The sequence below is a fragment of the Vigna angularis genome, chromosome 1, assembly GCF_016808095.1.
Source record: "Vigna angularis cultivar LongXiaoDou No.4 chromosome 1, ASM1680809v1, whole genome shotgun sequence".
NCBI classification, from domain to species: domain Eukaryota; kingdom Viridiplantae; phylum Streptophyta; class Magnoliopsida; order Fabales; family Fabaceae; genus Vigna; species Vigna angularis.
In genome coordinates this window covers 18,116,611-18,141,923 of record NC_068970.1, presented here as the reverse complement: position 1 = coordinate 18,141,923, position 25,313 = coordinate 18,116,611, and the positions used below count along the sequence as shown (strand labels likewise).

Here is a 25,313-nt window from a genome sequence, read left to right as displayed (position 1 = left end):
ATAAATGAAATGGACAGAATAAATTATGTTATCAAAGCAGTGTGAAACTTGAAAAAAATTCAAGGCATGATTATCAGTTCATGAAAAGGATAAATCAAGTTGGCGATATTAATCATAAAATATTCCTTTATAAATATTATTTTAAGACCTCTTGCAAAATGGACAGATCTTTTGCAATAAAGTTGGATTCATGCGCCTTATCCGACCAAACTGCTTTGTTTCTTCTGCGCACTAAACAATAAAATACCTCCAAAGACAGAATATCTCAATCATGGCCGTAAACCTAACCTTAAGCCATTACGGGCATAGTGTAGATAAAACTGGAACTAAATAGAAGGGTGGAGAAAATAATAAACGGATGTAAATGATTATGATAAGACCATTGACATTGCGAAAAAATATAAAAAGTAAAATACAAACATAAAGCATTTGCCTTTTATCACTTTCTATTGAAGCAGTCAGTGAGAGGAAAACAAATAGTGAGAAGAGGTTATTTTTCATCCAATGACATGATAACTTTATTGTATAATCTTTAACATATGATTACAATGTAACTAATACGTCAAAGTTAATATGCAATTAACTCTCATGGACATCATAATTACAGGAGTTCAATCATCAGAAGAAAAGCTCAAAGCAGAGATAACCGACCCTGTTGTTGCAAACGTTGACGCAACATCATGATAATCTTTCCATGAGGTTGTCACCTTCAGAGATGGGTACAGCCACGTTTTAACCGAATCCACAAACGAGTTTGGATCTAAGTTCAGAATGGCTTCCCAATCAACCTGTAAACCCTGTGGGATGCTTCCCGTGAACTCCATGTTCGCAGCAAGTAACAAGCCCAGCATAACGATAAATCCAACTGCAGCAGATCCCCTAGACAGTGGCATGAAGTTATACCTGAAAAGCAGTTCAATCATATTAAAAGAAACGATTTTCAACTGCAGAAAAATCAGAAGATAAATTACCCATTTTGAAAAAAAAGAAAGAAAAAACATACCAGTAATATGTCATTCTTAAAATTGCATCTCGCACGTTTTCAAGCATGTCGAAATCAGTAGACCCGTAATTTTCACCACAGTAAGCTTTGCAGATAGTCTGACGCCAAGATGAGAACAAGGTAAATATTATAATTTCATCTAATAAGTTGATCCATATATAAATACATATTTTCAGACGAAACTTGACAACAATGAAATATATGTTGGCTAACTTCTAAAGCTGAAAATGGTTAACGAAATATTAATGATGATTGAATGATACTTATGGGGATGAGATCATTGGTAAGGATGTCAGAAAAAAAAACATTATATATACCACTGTCAGATAATTAATACACTAAAAGTTGTGTTTGGTATGAGGAACATACATCCCATGCCACTGCCATTTCTTCGTCAAAATCTTCCCATCTAGCAGGTGTACTAGGTGTTCTGATTGCAAAGTCGAAACCGTGCTCCCCCCTGCAAAACATGTTCAGTTTCCAAATAAACTCGAAGCGTTAAAATTAAAATTTTACAAGCTTCTGAATCAAGCTTACATTTTTACAACGGTTATCCTAGTCCCTTCAAGCTGCTTCCTGAAAAAACAATAACATCCAAAATGTAAATAAATGTCAAAGAAATTGTTTCCGCACAACAGTGTTACCACTGTGAACACATACCCTTCAACTGCAGTACTGTTGCACCAGGTAGCCAACCAAAAATCCTCACCAACAACTCTGTAAAGATCAGAGCATGATTTTGCATGCATAATCTGCATATCAAACATTGAAGTGTTTCAGAAAAGGATAGACTACGTAACATTATAAAGAGAAAAACAAGTAACATCAGCTAGTAAAGTTTGATATCATTTAAACGAAAGAAAGAATAATCTAGAAGCATTTCTTTGTCCAAAATCTGAAAGAGGAAAATAAGATCGTTGAGCATTAATTATATTTATAAAAGGGATATTTATGGACCTGTTTAAACGAGTTTCTCCAAAATCCTTCGAATAATTTAACTTCTCCACAAGCTAAATAAAAAATTAGAGGAACTATATTGGAGTTTCAATAAATTAGTTTATGCATGTGTTAACTTTAGCTTATGGAGAAGCTAATTCAATTTTCCTTTATTTATCTCTCCTATAAGGAACTTCCGGAAAAGCTCGCCAATCAGCCCTGTGTCCATCTCACTTGATGCATAAGAAACAGTGTATCATGCAACTTGGGAATTTCAATTTTCTAAGGTAGACATTCAACCTATCTAATGATAAGGATGGTTTCTGTGAGCTATAGTACTTTGATTGCTATATGTGGCTGAGTGCATGAAAAAACCGGGTCCAATGAGAATGTAATATATAAAGAATAAATCATGCATATCCCACAAGTAACTTCAGTATACCACCGATCCAAATAAGCGAATAAGAGGCCTACTTCTGACATCAACAAAACTACAATATTTCCAAAGCTACACCTTGTGGGGCTAAAAGTCAATGAGGAGGCCTATTGCATAGTAAGCAATGTTAAAGGAAAGAGGTGCAACATATTTAAATCAACAATCAACAACTGACCTCTTCTAATTTCCCAGCTTCGGAAAGATGAATGATCTTATCTGTTTTGCTTCGGACATATGTTCTCTCTTTAATCACAGTCTTTGCAATTTCTAATGTTCTGTAACATTAAAAGCAATAACCATTTTCAAAGTTAGCCTACTACAAACACAACCAAGCCTCTTTCCCACGAATAAATCAAAAAACGGGAGAAAGGTTTCACCTTTCATAATTGGGGAAGTAACGGACAACTTTGGCTTGCCCAAGAATCATGGGCGTGTGAGAACCAAATCCAGCAGCAAACTCGTCACTGCAGTGCAAAACAAAAAATTCAAATCCAACACAAGTTTGAAGTCCAACTCTGAAATAATAATCCGAGGGAAAACCAAGCACATTAACCAATAGAGTGATATGTCAAAATAAATAAGAAAAGGACTGTTATTTCATAGCGGTTTGGTAGCTTCCTATAAATACAGAACTGTTGTATTTTAGGAAAAATGTATACAGACTGAAATGATAATCAAGTGCCTGCACAGTTTCTCTGATCCTTGTTTCTCTGTATCCTCTCTATTCTGTCCTTTTTCTCTTTCAACTTCTTTCTTTCTGTCTTTCTATTCCTTTCTCTTACCACCTAAATTCTACATCATAGTGTGATTCGGCTGGCAATGTTTTGCCTTTATCCAACCTAGACCAATATAATTCTGAGCTTACTGTTACAAATAAAGGGAAGTATATACTTCATAATAAAAGAACATGACCTCTTAGATTGCAAAATTTGAATACATGTAAAATCAATCTTAGGAAAGCATTTCCACAAGTGAAAGTACTTAAAGTTTAAAGTGATATGAAGGCTGAATATACATTAGACACTCTAATTCCACTCAAAATTCATTTAGAGTAAAACTTTAGAAATATAAGTTTTAAAGGTAAGGGCATTTCTATCTCTTTTTTACGGTCCTTAATGGAATAATAAAATGACCCAGTTTTTGTAAAAGTCTAAGCAAAAAACATAAGCTTAGAGCAAACAAAAATTCCATGGCATCTATCTATCTATCTCTCAAACTGTTAAAATAATATTTTACCTCTGTTGTTCAGCTTCTATAGAACTATTTTTTTATGTATCTCGAAGGGTCATGGTTGTACCCTATTCTCTCTATTTTATATATGTACTTCTAAATATTTATAATACATACATTAGTGAGATGTACTCTCACCAAGAATTTCTCACAAAATCTTAAGTTGGTACCGGAGTAAGAACAAATGCGCTTTAGTCCCATCAAAGTTTGTATTCACCCACTGTGTTTCTTCACAACAATCTGTCGTCTGCCAATGGCTGGCTACCATTATTTCAACTGTGGTCGCTGGTCCATTGTGAGCCCATGTGTGCTCACACACCCCTCCACACTGCTCCCTTTTGCAAATGCAGTCCATGCACCAGCTGTTTGTCGGAACACCATCACACCACCACCTAGGTATTGTTGGGGGTTTTCCGATCTATTCCAGGTCCTATTTTTCTCTTCTGTAGATGGGAGCCCCCCTTTTTCACCTCTGTCTAGGTCTCTTTACACTGTGGTCTTGCTTTCTTCTTCTTAGTTTGAGTTCTATGGTATCTCCAGGTCCCGTTCTTTCTGTTTCTAAAACTCTTAACTAATAATATGGAGAAGCACAATGCCAAAAACTATCTATCATGGCTTCCTATGTGGAACCTTGGTTCCTAGTCCAAAGTTACAATGATCATTTAGAAAAGGAAGATGTTGAAGGATCAACATAAATTCATGCTTAGTAAAAGAAACTTGATTTTCAGTCATGCTTGTCCCGTGGCACTTATTTTCTTCTTAAATAAGTTCTTAATAAAAAGTTTATTTGATTAGTGCTTAAGCAATTTTCGATTTCAACTTTACCTCAAGAACTCCAAGAATTGATGACAACCGTAAACAAGGCTTGCAATTGGGATTTGGAAACGAAATAGATTGAAACAGGTGTTTGCAACTAAAAAAATTGCTCATAGTTTCCCCTTGATTTGTCACCAGCTCGTGGCCAGACAAGCCTTCGGCGACATTCTCCTCTCACGTTGCCTTCTTCGCAATGAGGCTTCTTCTTCCTCATCAAGCACGCATGCCCCCTTTCTCCTTCTCCCAATATGTGAGCCATACCCTTCACCAAAAGCACTACCGGTTGAATCGCCTCCGGCAACCGCACTAGCTTCCATCGACTGCGTCCATTGTTGCGCCGAGCCCGTTGCCGACGACACCATTCCATTTTTCTTCTACTAAGCCCCAAATTGGGATCCACGTGTAGCCTCCACCGAAGACAACACTACGCCGCTCGGGACTTTAGACGCGACTACGCCAGTCCTCCACCATGTCACTGACATTTTTCCCCTCTACAGCACCACTGCTATTTCAACAGCGATTGGAGGTGGCCACTAGCCATTGGCACTCTTATGTTTGCCCTCTGTGTGATTTTACTCTCTGATCATATTAACATGTCTTTTGGTGTTCTTTTTTACAGAGTAGGTTGATTTTTGCGAGAAAAATTTGATCTTTTCCAAATGGGCACAGATGAAAGCGACATCATAGCACCGGGTTTATCTCCTGTGCAAGAAAGTGGAAGCGTGGTTGAGGTTCAAAGCAAGCGAAGGAGGTTGGGGAAGATGTTGGGGTTTGAGAAGTGAGGAAGGGTGCGGTGGGGGTGGGGTTGATGTTAATGGGGATGGGTTTTCTAGCATTAAAAACCAATGTTTGGGTGATGAAGAGGCTGTTAACATTGTCAATAATAGTAATGTATTAGAGGTCAAGGTTTCGGTTGAGTGGAAACGATTGTCAAGTTTTGGCTGATTTTGAGGTGAATGGGATGTCCTCTTGGTTGGGAATGCAAGAAAGTGATATGAGCACTGTGTTTTCTAGTGATGGGACTGAGAAGCTGGACTATGATTATGTTTTTGTCTGTGTTTGTGAAAAATCATGGTGAAAAAGACAATGATGATTGATGCCCATGGAGAATAATAGAGGAGAAATGGAAAATGGAATACGAAGTTGTGATGATGAAGATGAAGATTGGTTGTGTATGATGTTGGAGGGGAGTTGGAATGGTGATGGTGAAGAGGAATTTTTGGACAGAAATAATGGAGATGGAAATCTAATAGAATCTTTCCAGTTTTGCAAAATTTTTTTGTTGTAATTCTTTTTAGAGATGAAATAATTATTTTCGTTTTTCAGTTTCTGGTGAATGAGAGAGAAGAGAGAGAAACATATGGACATAGAGAAGCAGAGGAGAGAGAAAAAAAGTTTGACTTTTTTGCCATGTCAGCACATAATTAACTCCGTTTGTTTTTATTTAACGAAAGAGACTTTGTTAACGCAAAATTTACTGGATGCATTTGACACTCTTTTCAAAGGTTGGACCTAATTGACACACTTTAGCAAAACTGAGGACAAAATAAACAATTAAGCCTTTGGCAAAAATAAAACATAAAAGTTAGTATGAAGTGGTTAGGGGTAGTTACGAAGAGCTTAAACAATAGCAGTTAAGGGAAGTTTTAATTAGTAGTTAGGCAGTTTTTGCCTTTTAAGGAGGGGAGGTGTTCTAGTTCTGATTGTTGAGTGTTTTATTTCTGAACGGGGGTTGTCCTGTGGAAGGGAATGTTTTCCCTTGGATGTTGTTGATTGCTTTCAGTGTATTTTCATTCAATAAAATTGCTTCCTCACAATGAGGATTCATATATCTGTTGTGATTATTTATTTTGAAATAGTATCTAGGTTTCTTACAAGAAAACTAACAAAAAGTGTCTAAAATTTGGCATCCAAAACCTGTCTTTGAGGCCCAAATGGTCAGCAGAAACCCAGACTCAATCATATTCTAAGGCCCTCACCTTACCAGCCACCGCAGTAGGAAGGCAACGGAGGAAGATCCATAAAACAAACCACCAACATGACAGCGACCAACGATGATGATGGGTGATAGCAACCTTGGGCGACAGAAACGCACAACCAAACAACACAGATCATGAGCAACAGTGACACTAAACGAGAGACAGAGACAGTGTGACAATGATTACTGACAAGATAAGGATAAGGAAATCATCCAAGTTTCTGGATATTATTATGTCGATCAGCAAGATGTCCCATAGATAGGCATCTACCACTGGATTGTGTATTTAATTGTGGAAATCTTATTTCTTGACAGAGTAAGAACAAAATATTTTTGCTTCATCTAATGCAAAAGTTGAATATATAGTTATGGAGTTAATTACTTGTGAACTTGTGTGGATTAAACAACTCTTGCAGCAGTTAAAATTCGGTGAAACACAACAAATGAAATTGTATTGTAATAATCAAGCAGTCCTTCATCGTCCTTCATTTTGTCTCCAATTTTGTGTTTCCTAAAAGAACTAAGCATATAAAGATTGATTATCACTTTGTTTGAGAGTAGTTTTTGTCTTAGGAGATTTGTATTGAATTCATCAATTACACTGGTCTACTTCCAGACATTTTAACCAAATCCTTTGGGGTACACAATTTGTATGCTCCAGCTTCAAGACTTTTATAAAGTTGTATTTTAATGTATCTAGAAGGGTCAAAATTGTACCCTATCCTCTCTTTTTGTATCTGTATTCTTCCCTTCAAACATATAATACATACATAAGTGAGATAAAATCATGTAAAAATTCTCTCAAAATCTTAAGTCAACCAAATCTAAAACCTCAATAAATAATAACTACAAAAATCATTGCAAAAAAGAACTTAACAAACATGCACAAAATGTAACAAAGACATAAAAAGGACAAACAAAAAGTCCAGATAACCAAATTCTTTTATAAAAATCATCCTCACTTTGAGGTAGGGAGACATGTCCACTGCTTAGTATCAAAGAGGTTATGGTTCGTTATCCTGTAAGAGGAGGAACTCCACACTTTCACTTTACCCATTTCAGACTAAAATCAGTAAAGGTTAAGAATTACCGGCAATCTAGTATGCATAAAATTTTGTTAACTTATGTCTGAGATTAATTTGGTTTACCGTAAATTTACACCCTCCTTCTCTTCCTTCCCCAGTCATGTTATAGTCTTTTTTTCAATTTTTTGCTATTAATTTTATATGGGAGCAGGAGTTGTCTACAATTAAAACATGTGATGTAAGAATACTACCTCAAGTCTGTGGAGTTGGGTTTAAAATATGAACATGACCTTACAAATATTTACAATTTTACATTAGCAGTATTAACTTACAATTAGGGTGGAAGTTTGAAAATATATAGAATTTCTGTAAAGTTAGTTGGCCTTAAAAGATGATAGTTTAGTCATTCCTCTAGGACTACAGTATTTAAAAAATCAGCAGCAATTATATTAATGTACGCTAATAAAATAGTTAGCACAAAGAAGGGATACCTTAACTTGTTCACCCATACAACAGGGTCACAAGGCTCAGAAATCTGTCTCCACCTAACAGCTAATGAGTAAACATCGTGCCATGACAATTTTCGGCTGGATGATCTTTCATCTACAATTCCATTTGAAGATGTTAATGAGGTACTGCTTGTACTACAACCAGCACCTCCTCTATTTTGACTGGTCATGTTAATTCTTTCCCTTCTCCTGGCCCTTTTCCCATTCTTTGAGTTTCCTTTATTTGAGTATTTCCATTCAGCACGCAGGGAACGCCAAGCTTTGGAGACCTTTTGTGCAATTTCAATGGCAGCAAGTCCAGCCATACGATGCTATTAGGAAATATTAATACACAGATTTAGAAAGGTTAATAAGATGATATTATCAACAAAAATGAGCAAAAAACCACAAATGTTCAGTGGATGCATATCACTTTAAAATGAATGTATGAAAATTATAAAGGAAAAATATATGACACTTGCACATATCCATGATTTTAAACTAATTAAAGCTAACATAAATTATATGATTCTACAAAAAACTGCATGTTCTTACTACGGGAAATACAACTAAAATAAAAAGTTCTATTCGGTAGAAAATTTCAAGAAAGGAAGTTTGATTTGTTTAAAGTTAGTTGCAGTGTAAAATCAGAAAACTGAAATTCCTTAACTTACGGACTTTTTAATCTTATTCAATCGTTATGCCCTATTATTTCTTTGTCTCTAAATAAATGAAATAGAACCCCTTATATTAGACAACAGGAAGTAAATGGAAATAGTATACCATGTTTCCAACTCTTGCAATTTGATTCTACAATATATGAACAAGAGTTATCAAATTTTTTGGATGCAACAAAATCTTTTTCTAGGTCTCAGAGCAAAGAAAGGTACAAGTACACTATTGCACATGAAAAACTGTCAGAATTAAAGTGCACCCCAACAGCTAAGGGAATTCTTAAAAAAACAGGAAAATGATCACAGCTCGATAAGGTACATGGAAGAAGAAATAGCTTTACCTGACGTGTATTAGGAAGAAATCCCGGACAAGCATACTGGATTTTCATGCCAATGGAATCTGAAGCAAGTAGAAGAGCAGCCCTCTGCTTGGTAATGGTAAACTCTTGCTTTTTAAGCTTTCCCTTTCTTAAAGACTCGCGTAAAGGAGGTTGCCTAAAAACTTTTTCACATACATTCTTTGGGTGCAATTTCTTGCACCAGTATTCCTGAATACAAGAAAATTGAAGATAAGAATACTGATCATAGAAAATGGAACCTCAACGCATGCTTTAACATGGATAAGCACATTGTGGTTGAAAACCTAGTTGTTTTTGTTGGTAACTTGCCTGATTGCAATCACCCCTAGACTGCCTCAGAATCTCAAGGTCGGAGGTTTAGTCCCACATCAAGTAGATATGTCACTTTAATATAGCTTATAAAGCTCGACAATCCTTATCTTGTAAGTTAGTTTTGTAATATTGAGTTAAATATTGAACTCATTTAAATGGTATCAAAGTTGTCATGCTAGCTGTGAAGGAAAATGTTGGAAAGCCACCTTAATTGAAGTCATCCTTTAATTTAAACCTCGGGTGGTAGTCTAGTCCCACATTGACTAGAGAGACAATCTAAATGAGATCATAAAGTTTGGTTGATATGACAATGTCACATAATTTGTTCAAAGCGTAGAAAACTGTAAATTTGTTTGTGTACCAATTCATGGTTCATTTACAAACTGGTATGCCTTAATACAACAATGGAATGTGAACAATGGGAAAGACATTCACTTTGGCAGTGAAAAGTGTTATACAACAATGGAAGATGAAGAATGTAAGAATGGAAATGATTGTGAGCAGTAAGGGATTGTGGAATGTAAGGCAAAGCAGTGGTTAGAGGCAAACCAAAGAAAAGATATTAATGGGGTTAAGAAGAAAACTGAATTTATTTTTTATTTTACTGAAGTTGCAGACTAGTAGTTGGAGGATAGTGTTGTCCAGTTGTGCACCATTTTTCTTGATAAAAATGCAGTAAATAGTTTTAAAATGTTAAAGGTCAGCTTAAAAAACAATATCAATTATTAGTCAACAGAATTAAATAATGTCACTCTTAAAGGTTAGCAACATAAAATAGTAGTATAAATTATTAAAGGCCAACAGAATAACATATCTATAGTAATATCTACAATATGTAAGCAATTTATAATTTTTACCAAATGAAAAAAAGATATTGGTGATAATATTTATTTACCGAAACATACAGACTATGCATAGGTACCAATATTGGTTTTGGAGAAATTTATTTACCACATTGTACGGAAAATTATGGAACTATGGTCCTAACCTTACAAACAGGTTTTGGAGATTGAGTTGGGGCCTAAGCTCAAATTCTAGGAGCTATACATTCTTTTATCCACACTAAAATTCCGATAGGCATGCTTATGGAAAAACTTATATTTTCTCTTATTCTTCCTGTTTTTCAGGTAAGTGGCCTACTCTACACACATGACCATAATCAGATTAATAGGGTTTTCAAATCAAGACGCCTTTGAATGAAGAAAGATTAGAATACCAAGGAAAGTAGAATTGTCTTCATAAAATTTACCTTAAAAAGTGCATCAATGTCCCCATCAATATCAAACCAGCAAAAATCACTATTAAATTTTGAGGCTGTGTACAGCGCAATCTCTTTCTGCAATAAGAATATAAAATATTCAGCCACACCATTGAACTAGGTTCTTAATTAATGAATGGAACTTAATAAATACCATGTCAATTCACAGAGCCCCAATGCCGTATGGAGCTGAATCAAGGAAGGGCAAGATCTACTAGTATGTCATAACAAAGTGACACAAGGAACTAAAGCAGAAGGGAACAGACCTATTTCAAAACATGCCAACAGAAATCCACATTTTCAAATTAACATGCTAGCATTTTTATAATGTTGAGCTTATAATATCTCTCTTTCTCCCGTTTACTATGACTATCTCTCCTGCTCTAAATTAATGTTTGCTATGAAATGTTAGTAGATCTTATAGCACAGAAGGAAAATTATGTATGTTCTTATTTTATCAGTAAAATAGGATTAAGAGGGAGAACAAAAAACAGATGAGTTATAATTAATAAAACAAACCTGATAAAAGGCAAGGCACTGGAGCACAAACTTGTCCATTGAATCCAGTTCCAAATCCAACGCAGCATCATAATCCTTGACCTGAGCAGTTAAAAAACATTGTAGTGTGACAAACGAACAATGCATCCAAAATTTAAATTAAGAGAATTCATACAGCTTCTTTGAATTGTCCAACAGCATGGTAGCAGGAACCTCGTAAATACAAACATTCGACATTGCTGCCATCAATGCTCAACCCCATTGTCAAATCCTTGATAGCCTTCCTGTCACATCCAAACTCAAGTTAAAGTATAATCAAGTAAGAGAACAGAGTACCAAACCACAAAATTTAACACCAATAATTGGAGTGAAACATTGAAAGCAACTTACATGAACATTAGGTGCCATTTCATATCCAAACCCAACAAATTTTATACTTTTGACAGTATACCAAGCATCCAATAATTCATATACAATTTATCACTCTAGAATCCTAGATTTGCAGACAATAATAGCAGTGGCTATCCACAAAGTTTTGGAATAAGAATTTAGTAATAGGGAGAAGACGATTATATAATATTAGTTTGCAACTATAGGAATATCACAATCACCACAAATCTTCCTCAAAGTGCTCCTTCTCAAATTCTAACCTAAATTTACAAAATATACAAAATGAACCTTCTTATAAGATTCCTTTCAAGTACTAGAGTCGTTATTAACAACAGTAAGTAATCCAAGTTCCTGCATGATCCCTCCTTGGTACCTAAACCAGTATTTCTACCACCCAAATATGTCTCCTTAATTGTCAGAGATTGCCAATACATCTTATACTAGCGTTTAGGGACCAAATCCTAAAGATTTATGAAAGTAAACGCAGCCACTTTAAATAAATATTCAACTTCTTCAATTGATCAGAGCAGCAAGGCAGAAGAAATACCTGTGTTCACCCATTGCATGGAATAGAAGGCCACGCAAATGGTAAGCTCTTGCAAACCTAACATCAATATGTAAAAGCATTCAGCTTCGAGTAAAGAGAATAGGCACAGAGTACATTAAATGACAACAGAAATAATTCATGACAATTACCTCACATCAATTTGTAGCATATTACTTAGACATTCCTGAGCTTTGGTTGGCATTGCTAAATCTTGATAGAACTGCACAAAAACCACACATTCAGAACAACACTACAATTAACATCATCTAACAGAATAGCTTAAAGCTAATAACTGATAATTAGGAAGAAAAGATGCATCATGCTTAATAGATATTTACATATGACAGCCAGATATTTGATAAAATAGTTAAATACATACTAAGATATTTACATATGGCAGCCAGATCTTCGATAAAATAGTTAAATACATACTAAGACCAAAGCTACTAGCCTATTACTGCTGATCTTTGGTAAAAACTGTCATATTTCAGACCGAATTAGCATATAAAATCATCTAACAGAATATATTTTAAGCCTATATATATAAAAAGCTATTGAAAAGTGCGGCCTACCAGATGATTAAGCCTGTAATTGAATTTAAAAAATGTAGATAAGAACTGATCTGATATAAAATGGATACATCAAGCAAGTTGAATAAGTAGATTGGATTACACTACAGGTTGACAAAAATAACACGGATGAAAGTAGTGAAGCTGGATATAAGTACAGATAACATACAGACTCTAGCATACAACTAAAACACATTGGAAGTATACAATACAGTCATTTCTTTAATATGATCAAACTATCAGTATGGGCACCATTGAATATACACCTGAGTCAGATGAGCCCATGCTTCAAGGAAATTTTTGTCGAGTTGAAGTGACTTAAGATGAGCTTCCTCAGCTTTCTTATATTCGCCAATTGAAGATAATGCTAAACCCTGTTAACTCAATTTGTTCAGTGAAATACTGAATTGAAAAGACCTTCCATACAAATAATGTCAAATCAATGAGGATTCAAGCATTAACACATAAGGCTTACCAAGTATGTGTAGGCAGATGTATTATCCTTATCTAGCTTCACACAAGCTGAAAGGTCTTCAACAGCTGCATCAAACTCTTTAAATTTGAAATTTACAATTCCTGCATTGAAAATCATGTAAAGATGTGTTAATTAGTCTAAAAATTGAGGATTCACTAGATTATTTCATCAATCAATTTTGTAGAATATATACAGAAGTTCAAACAATAGTTTCAGAAACAAAATATCTCCCTATTTTAATGTTATAATATCTTGATTTGTTAGAGATTTTCAAAACTATAGCCTATTTTTATGTTAAGTATTCAATCTTGGATAGCAGCACACAGTGGCCAAGCCTAAAACCGCTAAAGTGGGATAGCAGGATGGACACTGCTGTGAAGTCTAGTAAACAATAGACATAATTTATATCATACACAAATACTAGACATATACACGATTTTTAAAGACAAGGTGTATGATATCTGAATTTTGTTATTACTATTATACTACTCTCATTTAATTTATTTCAATAACTATATTACATTTTATACTTTATTTAGGAAGCTTCCATCCATTAGTGAGAAAACTGTAAGTTTCCGGGGGCGGACACCTCTTTAGTAAATATCAACCCACTTTGAAGAGTCTCATTCATGAAATACCTATACACTTCAATGTTCTTGGTTCAATCATGTTGAACCGGGCTATGTGCAATGCCGATTGTTGATTTTTTTCATATTAAAGCTTCATAGATTTGTCCCACTTAAATCATCAAGTCTTCTAAAATAATATTAAGCCTAAGTAATTCACGCACCCCTTTAGGCATAGCAGAAAGTTCAGCTTCAGCACCAAAACTGCCACGACACTTTTAATTTTACTTCCTCAAATTTACAAGATTTCCTTCCAGAAAAGTGCAATAGCCAGTTGTAGTTGACCTTTTGTCAACAATTGACCTTGCTCAGTTGGCTTGCATGTAGGCTTCTAGTGCCATATTCCCATTTGTTTTTACAAAAATCCTCTTCTTCGAGTCCCCTTTGCTGTGGAATTCTGTGACTAGCCAGCAAATGAGGGTCTCCTAAGTTCTATGTACATTGACTAATTAGGCAACATATGGTCTGGTGGTATGAACCTTCTGACAAGGTGTTGATAAAAGGTTTAGGATTGGATCTACAGGGTTACACACAGGTTTACAGGTTGTCTTGCTGTGTCAGCAAAACTGGTATGCTTCTTGTGGAATATGAAGATCCTTTTCCTAGGGTCCGCATCAAGTTCTTTGGTCAAGCACCAACAAAGGATTTGTTGTTCTCTCATATCCCTAGTTAATATAATGTTATCCACGAACTCATGGATCCAGTAATGGAAATGGAAATGTAAATATACCTAGTAATTCCAAATGTTAACTCTTTAACTGCTTTTGAAAAAATGGAAACGTATGCTTGCACAAGATTTGTTAAGGGTGAAAACAGCAGTCATGCACAAGATTTATTAAGGGTAAGAACAACAGCCATGCTGCAAAAACTACTCCAATTTCTGTCTGAACTTCTCGATATTACGAGAGCAACATAGAGGCATGCCTAATTATTCAAGTCCCGCAGAAATCAGCCATCCAAACAACAAATTACTTAAAGACAAGCTACCTCTTTCATGTAGAATATCTGCTGTATCAGGTTCAAACTCTAACGCCTTGGTCAAGTCTTCAATAGCCTGATATCATATAAAGAGAGAAGGAAAATAGCAATTGTCACATGTACAGGTTCATACTTGTGCAAGGAATGGAAATGCAAAGAATTGTAATATCTACACAATAACATCTTTTATTTATTTATTTTTCATTTGCAATATTTTCACATCTGAGACATTTTATACAATATCACATAAGATCTTATACGTCATACATAATAACATTGAATCTTGAAATATTCAAGAACACTCCTTAATAACCACAGTTTAGCTTTACCACCAAAATAATCAAGTGTTGAGTATTCAACTCAAAGCCTACAGCTGTAGATGGTAATGTTCAAAGAGTATTACGAACTGATAATTTCATAAATTATATAACAAGAGGGTTGCCCGATGCACGAGGCTCCCCAACCCTTCACATATTCAACATGTTAGTCAGCTACTAAGTTAAAAGAAAGTGTTGCATTCTCACCTCAACAAACTCTCCCAAGGCTGCCCTGGCCTGACCTCTCCTTTTCCATGCCTCACCAGCCGATGGATTGAATTGTATAGCCTAATACATGTGAACTTCTTATTTAAAGAAGAAATATCATATCTCTATATGCAGTTTCTAGACAGTGTTTATTTCAGTACCTTTGTAAAATCAACTATAGCAGCATCAAGTTCCCTCTGGAATGCATATGCAGTACCTCTTCCTATTAGTGCCTCAGGATAAGCAGGGTCCTTTTTCAGTATCTGCATAAATGATAGGTGTGCAAAGCTACAGTATGTCATTTAATAGGAAAGAAAGAGATAGAAAAGGCATGAAAAGATGAAACCAAGAGAATCACTACTAAGGAAAAAGTTTCACCTGGTCAAAAATGGATATTGCATTTGCATATTTTCCTTCATTAACCTGAAAAAGAGTCATAATATCAATCCTTCATGTAAACAAATAAATACAACAGCACAGAAACTGTCATGTAATTTGCTTTATTCAATTACAAGCATGAAAACAAACCTCTGCTATACCCCTTGAGAGTCGAAAATCTACACTGATGGAATTTGTATTTGAAATCCGAGCAACGCAAAACTTCTTATTTTTCCTTGCTTCACCTTTTCTTTCATCAGAAAACATAAACTTACTAATTGGGTTTCTAAAAATTTCAGTGACATTAACTGAGTCACCACTTTTGGTAGATACTTTTTCACTTGATTCTGAAGCATCACTAGAGTCATTACATGATTCAGAATTATAACTAAGTGTATCAAGAACATCAGGGCTTCCATTCACTTGGCCATCGCATTTATTACACTCTCTATCTTCATCATGTGATTCACTTTTTAAGTTGAAACTATCAGCAGACTTCAGACATATCTCAGATCTATCACTAGTAGCATTGTTGCATAATTCAGCCATAGTGCCCAACGTATCCTGGATCTTAAAAGCTTCACTTGAGTTCCCATCAATTGGAGAACTGGATTTGGTTTGCAGCATGAATTGCCCGTGTGTTTCACTTTCACACAGTGCATTGTTTTCTTGTCTTGCTGTTGTTATAAGCTCTTCAAGTTCTAGCATCTGTTTCAAGTCAGCAGACTGATGCAGAGCATGTTCATAGCCCTGCTCCCACACCAATAGAGCATTTTCTTTCCTTCCCAACACACAGAGTGCAGAACCTAGACAAGCAAATAAAACAGCCCTAAGTTAAAAAAATATAAAACATATTTGAGCATGAGAATATTTTACTCAAACATTACCATGAAGTAAAAGAATGGCATGATCCATTATATAACAACTCCAACATGATCATAAACAGCATGATCAAATCCACTATAGAACAATTCCAACATGATCATCATGTAACAACCAACCCCATTCATCATTGTAGCAAAATTGTCTTTTCTCTTGACTACATTGATTTCAGTATATAATCAATTATTAAACTAATCAGTTCTTTTGGACACACCTCCAATACACACATAATCTAGTCAATTTTCTTCAGTTAAACAAAAGTTCTATATTATTGTTTTTATGAAATGCACCAACAGGCATAAATGTCAGTAATAATATCCACATAAAAAGAAAAACTTTCTCAAATTATGCAGAAGCTGTACACTGTGACCTCTTTACAACATGCCAACATGCATAACATTCAGTAATACATGCACAAACACATCAATTTTCTAAAATTATATATAAACTGTATATTGTCCCTTCTGTACAAAGCACATCATCTTGACATATAACAAACAACATCCTATACGCCTGTTTAATTAATCACAATAAATGGCATATTTGAAAAAGCCAGGGCGAACTAGTCAGAAGAAATCAAAAAGTCGGCATAGTAAAATTCCAAGGCAAAATACACATGGAAAAATCACCAAATGGGTAACATTCTACACAAACCTAACTAGTTGGAATACCAATTGCAAATATCTCGCAATTAAGATAGATAAGAGCATAAATTTAATTACATAAAATAAAACAGAGAAAAAACCTAGATAGAGGGAGGGATCAAATTTGAAAAGAAGATAAGAAAACCTTTGAGAATGTAAGCTCGAAGTAGCGAGGGGTCAAGCTGAAGTGCTCTATCGCAATCCTTGATGACGTGCTTGTGAAGCTCCAATTTGCTGTAACAGAAGGCGCGGTTGCTGAAACCAAGAATCGGAACAAGATCGGACGTCACAAATAGACTTAGACATGCAAAAGGAAATGATAAATGAATGAGATAAAAAGGGAAACGAAACAGAAACCATAGGTCTTGGACTGTGGCGGAGTGAGAAATGAGGGAATCAAGGATTCGAATGGCCTTGGACCAGTCCTTGGAGGCGCAGAGCCTGGCCAAGTCCACGCGCTCAGAGGAGGAAACAGGAGGAGCCATGGTGAATGGGGAACGTGACGTGCACGGATCAGTGGTGCGGAGTTTGGGGAGGAAATTGGGGCTGGAAATGCAGTGATGAAATAAATAAGATGATGATGATGGTTGAAGAATGAAGAGTGCAGACCTGAAAAAATTGGGTTAATTGAGAGGAAGGAGGCGAATCCTTTAAGAGTAACGGTGCTTCGAATGAACGACCATCACGTGCACCGCACAAAGTATGAATTGCAGCTGTGCCAAAGCTTTTCTGTTCAGTATTCCTCCCCCAGCCTCCACTATATTTATTTTACCCAAAATAATTAATATATATATATATATATATATACTTTTATCCAAAATATAATTTTTTTTACACATTTTATTTTATTTACTTGATGATGTTTGTAAAATTATTATACTTCTTTTATCTATTTTATTTTCTTCCAGATAATTGTGGAGTGATTGTTTTCTAAGTTCTATATTTATTTTGTTTTTTTCAACTTTCAAGTTATCCAAATTCTTTATACTATGTATCACAATAGATGATGAAATTAAATTCTTTTAAGTGTCTTAAATAATATCTTAAACTTAACTAAATCAACATAAAAATAAACATATGTATTAAAAAATATATATCAAATGCAATATATATATATATATATATATATATATATATATATTAATGCAAAAAAAATAAAAAATAATATAATAATCAAAATTTAATTAAATAAAATATAATGAAAGTATAAAAACTAAAAGACTAATTATATGATAACTCATTTAAAAACTATACAAAGTATAAAATACGAACATTTTTGCATTGTCAAGTCTAAATGAGTCTTTTTCAATTTAGCTAATTTACTTTCTTATAATAAAAGAAAAAATCTTACTTAAACAATCTCACATTATTTAAGTGATACTAGTTTTAGATGAGAAAGATAACATTGTTTTTCTCTTATGTTCAATTATTATTCAAACAATCATGTTGGAGTAATATTATTTATTATATTAATTCAACAAATTTCAAAACATTAAACACATGATTTTATCAATATTTGATCAATCATATTATTTTTTGAGTATTATTAAGTAATTATATATTTTAACACATTTCAAAATTTTATATATTATTGTCATTCAAACATTTGGGCTACCTCTTATAGCTAAGCAACACTTTTTCTATAAATAAAAAATCATAACATCAATTTTTCCCCTTCAAAGCTCAAGACATAGCTTAAGAGACCTACTTTTTAAACATTCATTTTGGTACTTAAACAAGCTTTGGAACTAGGACTTGCCATTTGAATATGTAATTTACTACTGGGACATTATCAATTCAAAAACTCATAGTTCACTAGTTCATACCAATTATTCTTACATCATTTATATTGTGTGAAATACTCCTGAAATATCTACCTTGTTTCAATAATTTAATATATCATCCAATAATTTTACTCAATCATTATAAAATCATATTTCAACCCACACTTCAATTTTGCACATTTCATATATTTAATTTAAACTCAAAATGAAATATGTATCATACTTAATTCCTCTTAGTTGATAATAGGATGTTTATTAGAAAAATATTTTTTATATATTTTCTAAATCTCTAAATAGAGTTATGATAATTTAATATATAAAATCTTACGCCAACAATAACTTCCCTTAACAAGAGACAAAGTAATTCAATAAAAAATTAGTTGAATTCATAATAAGAAATAACTCACTTGTCCTTATTAAGAATTTCATCAATTTATCTTTCTCTTGGCTTTATTTACCTCTCATTATATTGGTATATCAACTTCCTTCTTAAATATACTTTTATTTTAAAAAGAATTTTGGAAAAAAATTAAATTATAAAGAGATTAAAAAAATTATTAAATAAGTAATAAATATTTATAACTTAATTATAGAATTTGTATATTTTTATCTATTTGAAATTTATCAATGCTAAAATTTCTGGCTTCATACATTAGCCTCTACATATTTTTGTTAGTATAAAAAACAATTATTTTCAATTTCAAACTGTTTTTATTTTATTTGATAACTTTATTGGCTTTAGTAAATAGTTTTTATGATAGTTTTTCTAACTAGCTTACAAAATACACTTATGGTTAAACTTTTTTACAGTTTAATTTTTTTAACCACTTTTAAAGGTTAGTTTAATTTAATTTATGAATCTTGTTCACTCCCAACTACCATTTTATGTTTTTTTTTTCTTAATTTAAAAACCAAATAGTTAAAATTTACAACTTATTATTAAATATCTCAAATATAAGATAAAAATATTAAAATATCATTTATAAGTTCTTATAATAGAAGTCATAACTAAAAGTATTGAAAAGATATTTTTTTAATATAAGCATTTTAAAATATAAATTATATAAAATAATTATTTGCATAGCTAAATTATTATTTATTTATTTATACATATAATTATAGATAAAATGTGCACTGCAAAGTGGGTTTAATACTATAATACTTTACTTATGTTTACTTAAATTTACTATAAAATCTTGCATCATGTTACCTATATTTAAATACACATGTAATTATATGGTAAGGGTAACCTTTATAAAAACCAGCAAGAACTCACAAAAGTATCCACATTAAATAAGATAAAGATATGCTTATCTGAGAATAAATATAATAATATTCACATCATCTTTCACTAATTTTATATATATATATATATAATCTTGTATTAGATAATTTACTTAATACTTATACTTTAATAAATTAAAAATATGTTTTCCATCTAATATTGTGTTTGAAAAGAAAATTACGAGAAACAATAAAACAAAAAGTAATTAGAGTAATAAAATTTTGAATTAAATATAGTTGTGATTTTTAAACTTAGAGATAAAATTGGAATATTTTTCTATATCAAACTTTGATATATTTTAGTTATTAAACATTAAATAAATGGACATGATTATTTTAATCTAAGTTGTTAAATATTTTTTTACGTATTAAATAATGTTCATGTTTAAGTTTGGCTCAATTTCATAAAATAAAGAGTTTTTTATTTTTATTTGAATAACTTTGATGTCGACATTAGATCTTGAGTCAACAATTAGAGACTCTTCAACAACAGATCACATTCTTGCCTAAATAACTGTAAAAATTGTAAACTCCTCGTTCTTACTTTCAACAAATTATAAGGTGTGATTTGTGTGATGGTGATCGATGATCATAATTTTACTACTATTTAGTCTTAGCTTTAAATTGTTTTGAAAAGGTTAATCTTTGTTATGGTAACACGTGTCAAAAGTGGCATCCAACTAAACTAAAATAATGTTGTGTTAAATTGACCTCCAATCCCATGTCAATTTCTCAGCTTTCCAATCTTACCATTTTTTTATGCTTCATTGGGTTTCATTTTGTCTTAGTCAACCAAGATGTTTTCTGTTCATTTATTATACACACATAAATGGGAATTAAAGTTATAATTGGCCTAAAATGATTTAAATGTGATAAACACAGAATGAGATATAATCGAGGATTAAATAAGTTATAAAAAGCTAAAGAATAATTGATTGTGTTAAAATTTACATTATCAATTCTACATAATCAAACGTTAGTTTATTTAAAGTTGCAGAGATTATATTCAAAGGCCTAATAAATAGAGGTCATTATTCCAAGAGACATGATACTTTACATGCTACACTCTACTTTTTTATTTTCTTTCTCTAATTTCTTTTGTCTTCCACATAGAATGCTAAACTTTATGAATTTATGTCTTGCAAATTCACAATAAATTATGAGCTTTTTGTGCAATTCAGTTTTGTTATTTATTTTCTGTTTGTATAATTTGTTCTTCTTGAATTATAATTTTTCTCTTAAAATTGTTTTTGAATGTTTGATAATAATTTTATCTTGTTCTTTAATTGGATATGTGTTGAATACTTAACAAATTGATTTATAATTCAATTTTGTTTAGAAATTAATGAAGAATTCAACTGAATTCGAGAATCAATATTTTTTTTAATTGTTTTGATTCTTATTCTTTTAGCATCATTTACAAAAAAAAAAACATTTACTTTAATTTAAGTTTCCATAAACATTTTCGAAATCTAATTTTATTGAAATTGCAAATAAATTCATTGATAAACAATTTTGGATCGACTAACCTTATATATACATAAATTCTATTGAATTTTTATGTATTAGATGATCAAAGACTGCGTATTGAATGATATACTCCTACATTAGACAATCTACTATTTTTAATCTGATTGAAAACGAAAATGATCAATGACCATCCAAATTGTCATTTTCTCCACTATCTAATTTTCAAGGAGGGGAAGTGAATTATATGGGAAACCAATGAAGGCAAGAAAATATGCTAACAAATATTTTTCCTATTGTATATTCAAATTGTCATCAATATGGATGAAAAAGCAATCAAGACTAGAGAAAAAGAAACATAATCAATCAAAAGGTAGGCACCATAACAATAATAACAATGTTATGCCTTCATGCTTGAACAAACTTAGGAATTAAAGGATATTTTGACCTAGTTCTTACAAGCTTTTCCTACCAACCAAAAGAATATTGAAGAACCATGAGATTTAGATAGGTAAACTAGTAAAACTAATTTTTTGAAAGCATAAGGTTCTAGAAAGAAGGAAAATTTTGCAGGATGTTTATAGAGATATTGTTTTTATTGAAAAATCTATTGAGTTGTGTGGAAAAATAATTGAGTGAAAATGAGAAAATTAATAAGAAAGTATTTAAGAAAATGAAAGTAGATAAAAAGATTGAGGAACATAAAAAAAAATGAGAGTGGGGAATGTAAGAAGGATATAAGAAGTAAGAAAGAGATTAGCTACATGAACAAGGTTGTAAGGGATGGGAAAGAAAAGATAATGATGACTCGTGTTCTTACCAATGTGATGTATCCACGTGCTCCATTTAGGAAAGATATTCAAAGACAATATGAAATGTTAATGTACTTTTTAAGAAATTAGAAATTAACTTTCCTTTTTTAGAAGTCCTTCAACAAATGTCTATTTATTGAAAATTTATAAAAGATTTTCTTACATTACAAGAAAATCCTTAAATAGTAACCAATTTTAAAGATAAAAAATAATCAGTCGCTATAGTGACTAATTTAGATATTAATTTATAAATTTAGATATTTTAGATATTAATTTATATATATATATATATATATATATATATATATATAAATTTGTAACTTTTAAATTTTTGTAAGACCCATGAAAAATATTTACCTTAATAGTAACAATTTTATTACTAGTAGTAATAAATTTCTTTGTGAATGGAAAATATGATAAGTTTATGTAAAAATAAAATGTGGAAAGCTAAATAAGAAATTTTGATAGCTTAATTGGTAGAAAATTGTGGTGATTTCAAGAATATGGGTTCAAACTCTTTTCTACCTTTTTGTTAAAAAAAATATTGATAATGGATAAAGCACTCCATGTTTTAAGGCATTATTGAGGAATCCATTATGTAAGTGGTTATTAAGATATTAATATAATAAAATAATATTAAAATAATAAATAATATTAAAAAATTGTTGAATAGTAAAATTTTTGGACTATAAATAGCCATGAGAGGGGAGACTATTTTGCACAAAGAGAGGAAGAATCAAGTGAGAAACCTTGAGAAACAGAGAAGAAAGAGTTAAGAAGAAATTTTTAGTTGCAAGAAGAGTAGAGGCTCTAGAGGGTTTTCGGGGAAACAAATTCGGAGCAAGAGAAGTCTGGAATAGAGGTAGGGGAGCTAACCTTTCTAAGCTTTTATATTATGATTTAGTATTGTTTTATTATTATTCATGTCTTGAAATTCTGTGTGAATATTGTTAATGAAAAACATAGGTGCTTACGGTATATCTATCTATAGTGAATTTCTGTGCTAATATTATATGTTGTTGTTTTGAATCTGTAAATAAGAAATTTGTTAAAAACTAGTTAAGGAACACTTTGGCTAAGGAAAGACTTGGTACTTAAGTTGTCCATTGTGACGCACCTCTCTTTCTTGGAAGTTTACTCGACACGTTTTTAACTTAAATCCTATTGAACATATTATGTACTGTTAAATTATTGTGCAATATATCTTGTTGGAATGGAAATTTCTGATGAATTCATGTTATTGTGGTAGATATGGAATTATGAATTATAATTGTGATGGTAGGATAGAAGAATCTTAAAAACCGGAGTTGGTACATCCCTGATCATAGAGCAGCCTTGGTCAAATCCAGTAAGTTGTGACTAGTCATATGTACTGGCGTTTATGGTGAGTTTGATTCGTCAAACATTTTATTCTTCTCTGGTGACCATTTATGGTGATATTTTAGTATTGTTAATTTATTTTGTGATATATTCATTTTGTATGATTTCTGTGATGATTGTAATTTATTATATTAGATTTGAATTTATGCATCTGAACATGATATGAGTATTATGGGGAGATTTCGTAATGGTATAATATGAGTTGAGGAATGTGAGCATGGTATGAGTCTCGTGGAAAGATTTTGTAATGATATGGTATTTGTGTATATGTTGATATTGAGGGTCCCGATGTTGGAGGTTATCCTGATACTCTGATAATCATCCAGTCTCAAGTAGAGAAGGATGAATTATGTGGTGAGAGGGGCAGGAGGTTCTGGTCTATGTGCCGGTTTTGAACATAGTGTTGAGGACTAACCTTGTGGATGGTATGGAGGACAAGAGGTCATGGTCTATGTGCCAGTTTTGGACATAGTGTTGAGGACTAACCTTGTGGATGGTATGGAGTATTTTGGAAGTGTATTTGTAAGAAGAAGTAGAAGTCATCACAAGTGCATAACCTCCCGTGACCGCTCATCAACATATCATTGGAATAAGTGTCTATTGGGTATTGTGGAAATGAGTGTCTATTGGGTATTGTGGGATGAGTGTCTATTAGTAATTATGGTATTGTGGTATGAGTATCTATGATGTGATTGTTGTATGATGGTATGAGTATCTATGATGTGATTGTTGTATGATGGTATGAGTATCTATTGTGGTATTGTTGTATGATGGTATGAGGGTGTCTGACATAATTATTATATGAGGTTTGTTGAGTGTATCAAAGTAATTATACATGTTTTATAAATGATTGGTTGCATGTTAGCTCACCCTATTTGTTTGTGTTTGTGTTTGTGTATGTGCGATGATCGTATAATTCGTTATACGGGAGCAGATGGAGGAATGTCGTGTGATTCGGTGCCAATGAAGAAAGAGATAAAAGAATAAATTAGAAGAATTTGAGTTATATTTATGAGTTTATAGTTGAAATCTGAGTTTAAAATATATATATATATATATATATATATATATATATATATATATATATATATAAAGTTATAGTTAGGTTGAATTACTAATTTAGTTTTTTTAAAGAGCTATAACATTGTTCCGTCTAAAAAATGAACTAAATCTTAATTTCAAATATAAGAATTGAATTGAATATAAGATGGTGTTATACAAGACACAATATTAATTTAGTAAATTATCATATTTAATAATTAATTATCTAAAATTTGTCTCATAAATACATACATTCACAATTATCTATAATTTTAAAATAATATAGAATTCTTTTGTATAAGAGTTGCAAAAGCACTTGGTGATATTTTAAATTTTTTCCTTCAAACCTTCTATCAACACTTTTATCATAATTAAGGAAATAGTTATAAACCTTATGCGATGAAAATAATTTTACTATATTATAACAATTTCAATAATATTAAATAATTGTCAGATAAGATAACTCAAGGTTGTTTCTCAACGAATATGTAATTAATTTTTAATAAATTAGTTTTACAA

The 25,313-nt window shown here is 32.2% G+C and overlaps 1 protein-coding gene across 4 annotated transcripts; it reads right to left on the bottom strand.

Annotated features, from left to right (window-relative positions):
* Window positions 1-477: 477 nt before the first annotated feature.
* LOC108345212 (suppressor of RPS4-RLD 1) lies at window positions 478-17,785 on the bottom strand. Of its 4 annotated transcripts, XM_052871876.1 has the most exons (25): window positions 17,636-17,776; window positions 17,384-17,572; window positions 17,172-17,281; window positions 15,651-16,306; window positions 15,501-15,545; window positions 15,284-15,385; window positions 15,123-15,203; window positions 14,608-14,674; window positions 12,995-13,095; window positions 12,786-12,893; window positions 12,100-12,170; window positions 11,951-12,007; window positions 11,189-11,297; window positions 11,035-11,115; window positions 10,507-10,593; window positions 8,928-9,134; window positions 7,916-8,244; window positions 6,401-6,496; window positions 2,753-2,839; window positions 2,551-2,650; window positions 1,664-1,755; window positions 1,541-1,579; window positions 1,373-1,463; window positions 1,004-1,101; window positions 478-903 (listed from the first exon to the last, which is right to left on the bottom strand). In XM_052871876.1, exons 2-25 carry the CDS (start codon window positions 17,509-17,511, stop codon window positions 612-614), a joined length of 3,234 nt encoding a protein of 1,077 aa, XP_052727836.1. In that variant the 5' UTR covers window positions 17,512-17,572; window positions 17,636-17,776; the 3' UTR covers window positions 478-611. The 4 variants fall into 4 exon arrangements, with proteins under 4 accessions (XP_052727836.1, XP_052727835.1, XP_052727837.1 ...); XM_052871875.1 differs by having other exon boundaries at window positions 17,384-17,785; XM_052871877.1 differs by lacking the exon at window positions 17,384-17,572.
* Window positions 17,786-25,313: the final 7,528 nt, after the last annotated feature.

Bases quoted from the DNA above. Each gene is read 5' to 3' on its own strand.
- LOC108345212 (XM_052871875.1), bottom strand. From the start codon at position 17,511: ATGGCTCCTCCTGTTTCCTCCTCTGAGCGCGTGGACTTGGCCAGGCTC. The intron at 13,096-14,607 runs GTAGCTTGTCTT...TTTTCAATGCAG, and splicing joins AGATATTCTACATGAAAGAG to GAATTGTAAATTTCAAATTT. The intron at 9,135-10,506 runs GTAAATTTTATG...TCTTGTATTCAG, and splicing joins ACATTGATGCACTTTTTAAG to GAATACTGGTGCAAGAAATT.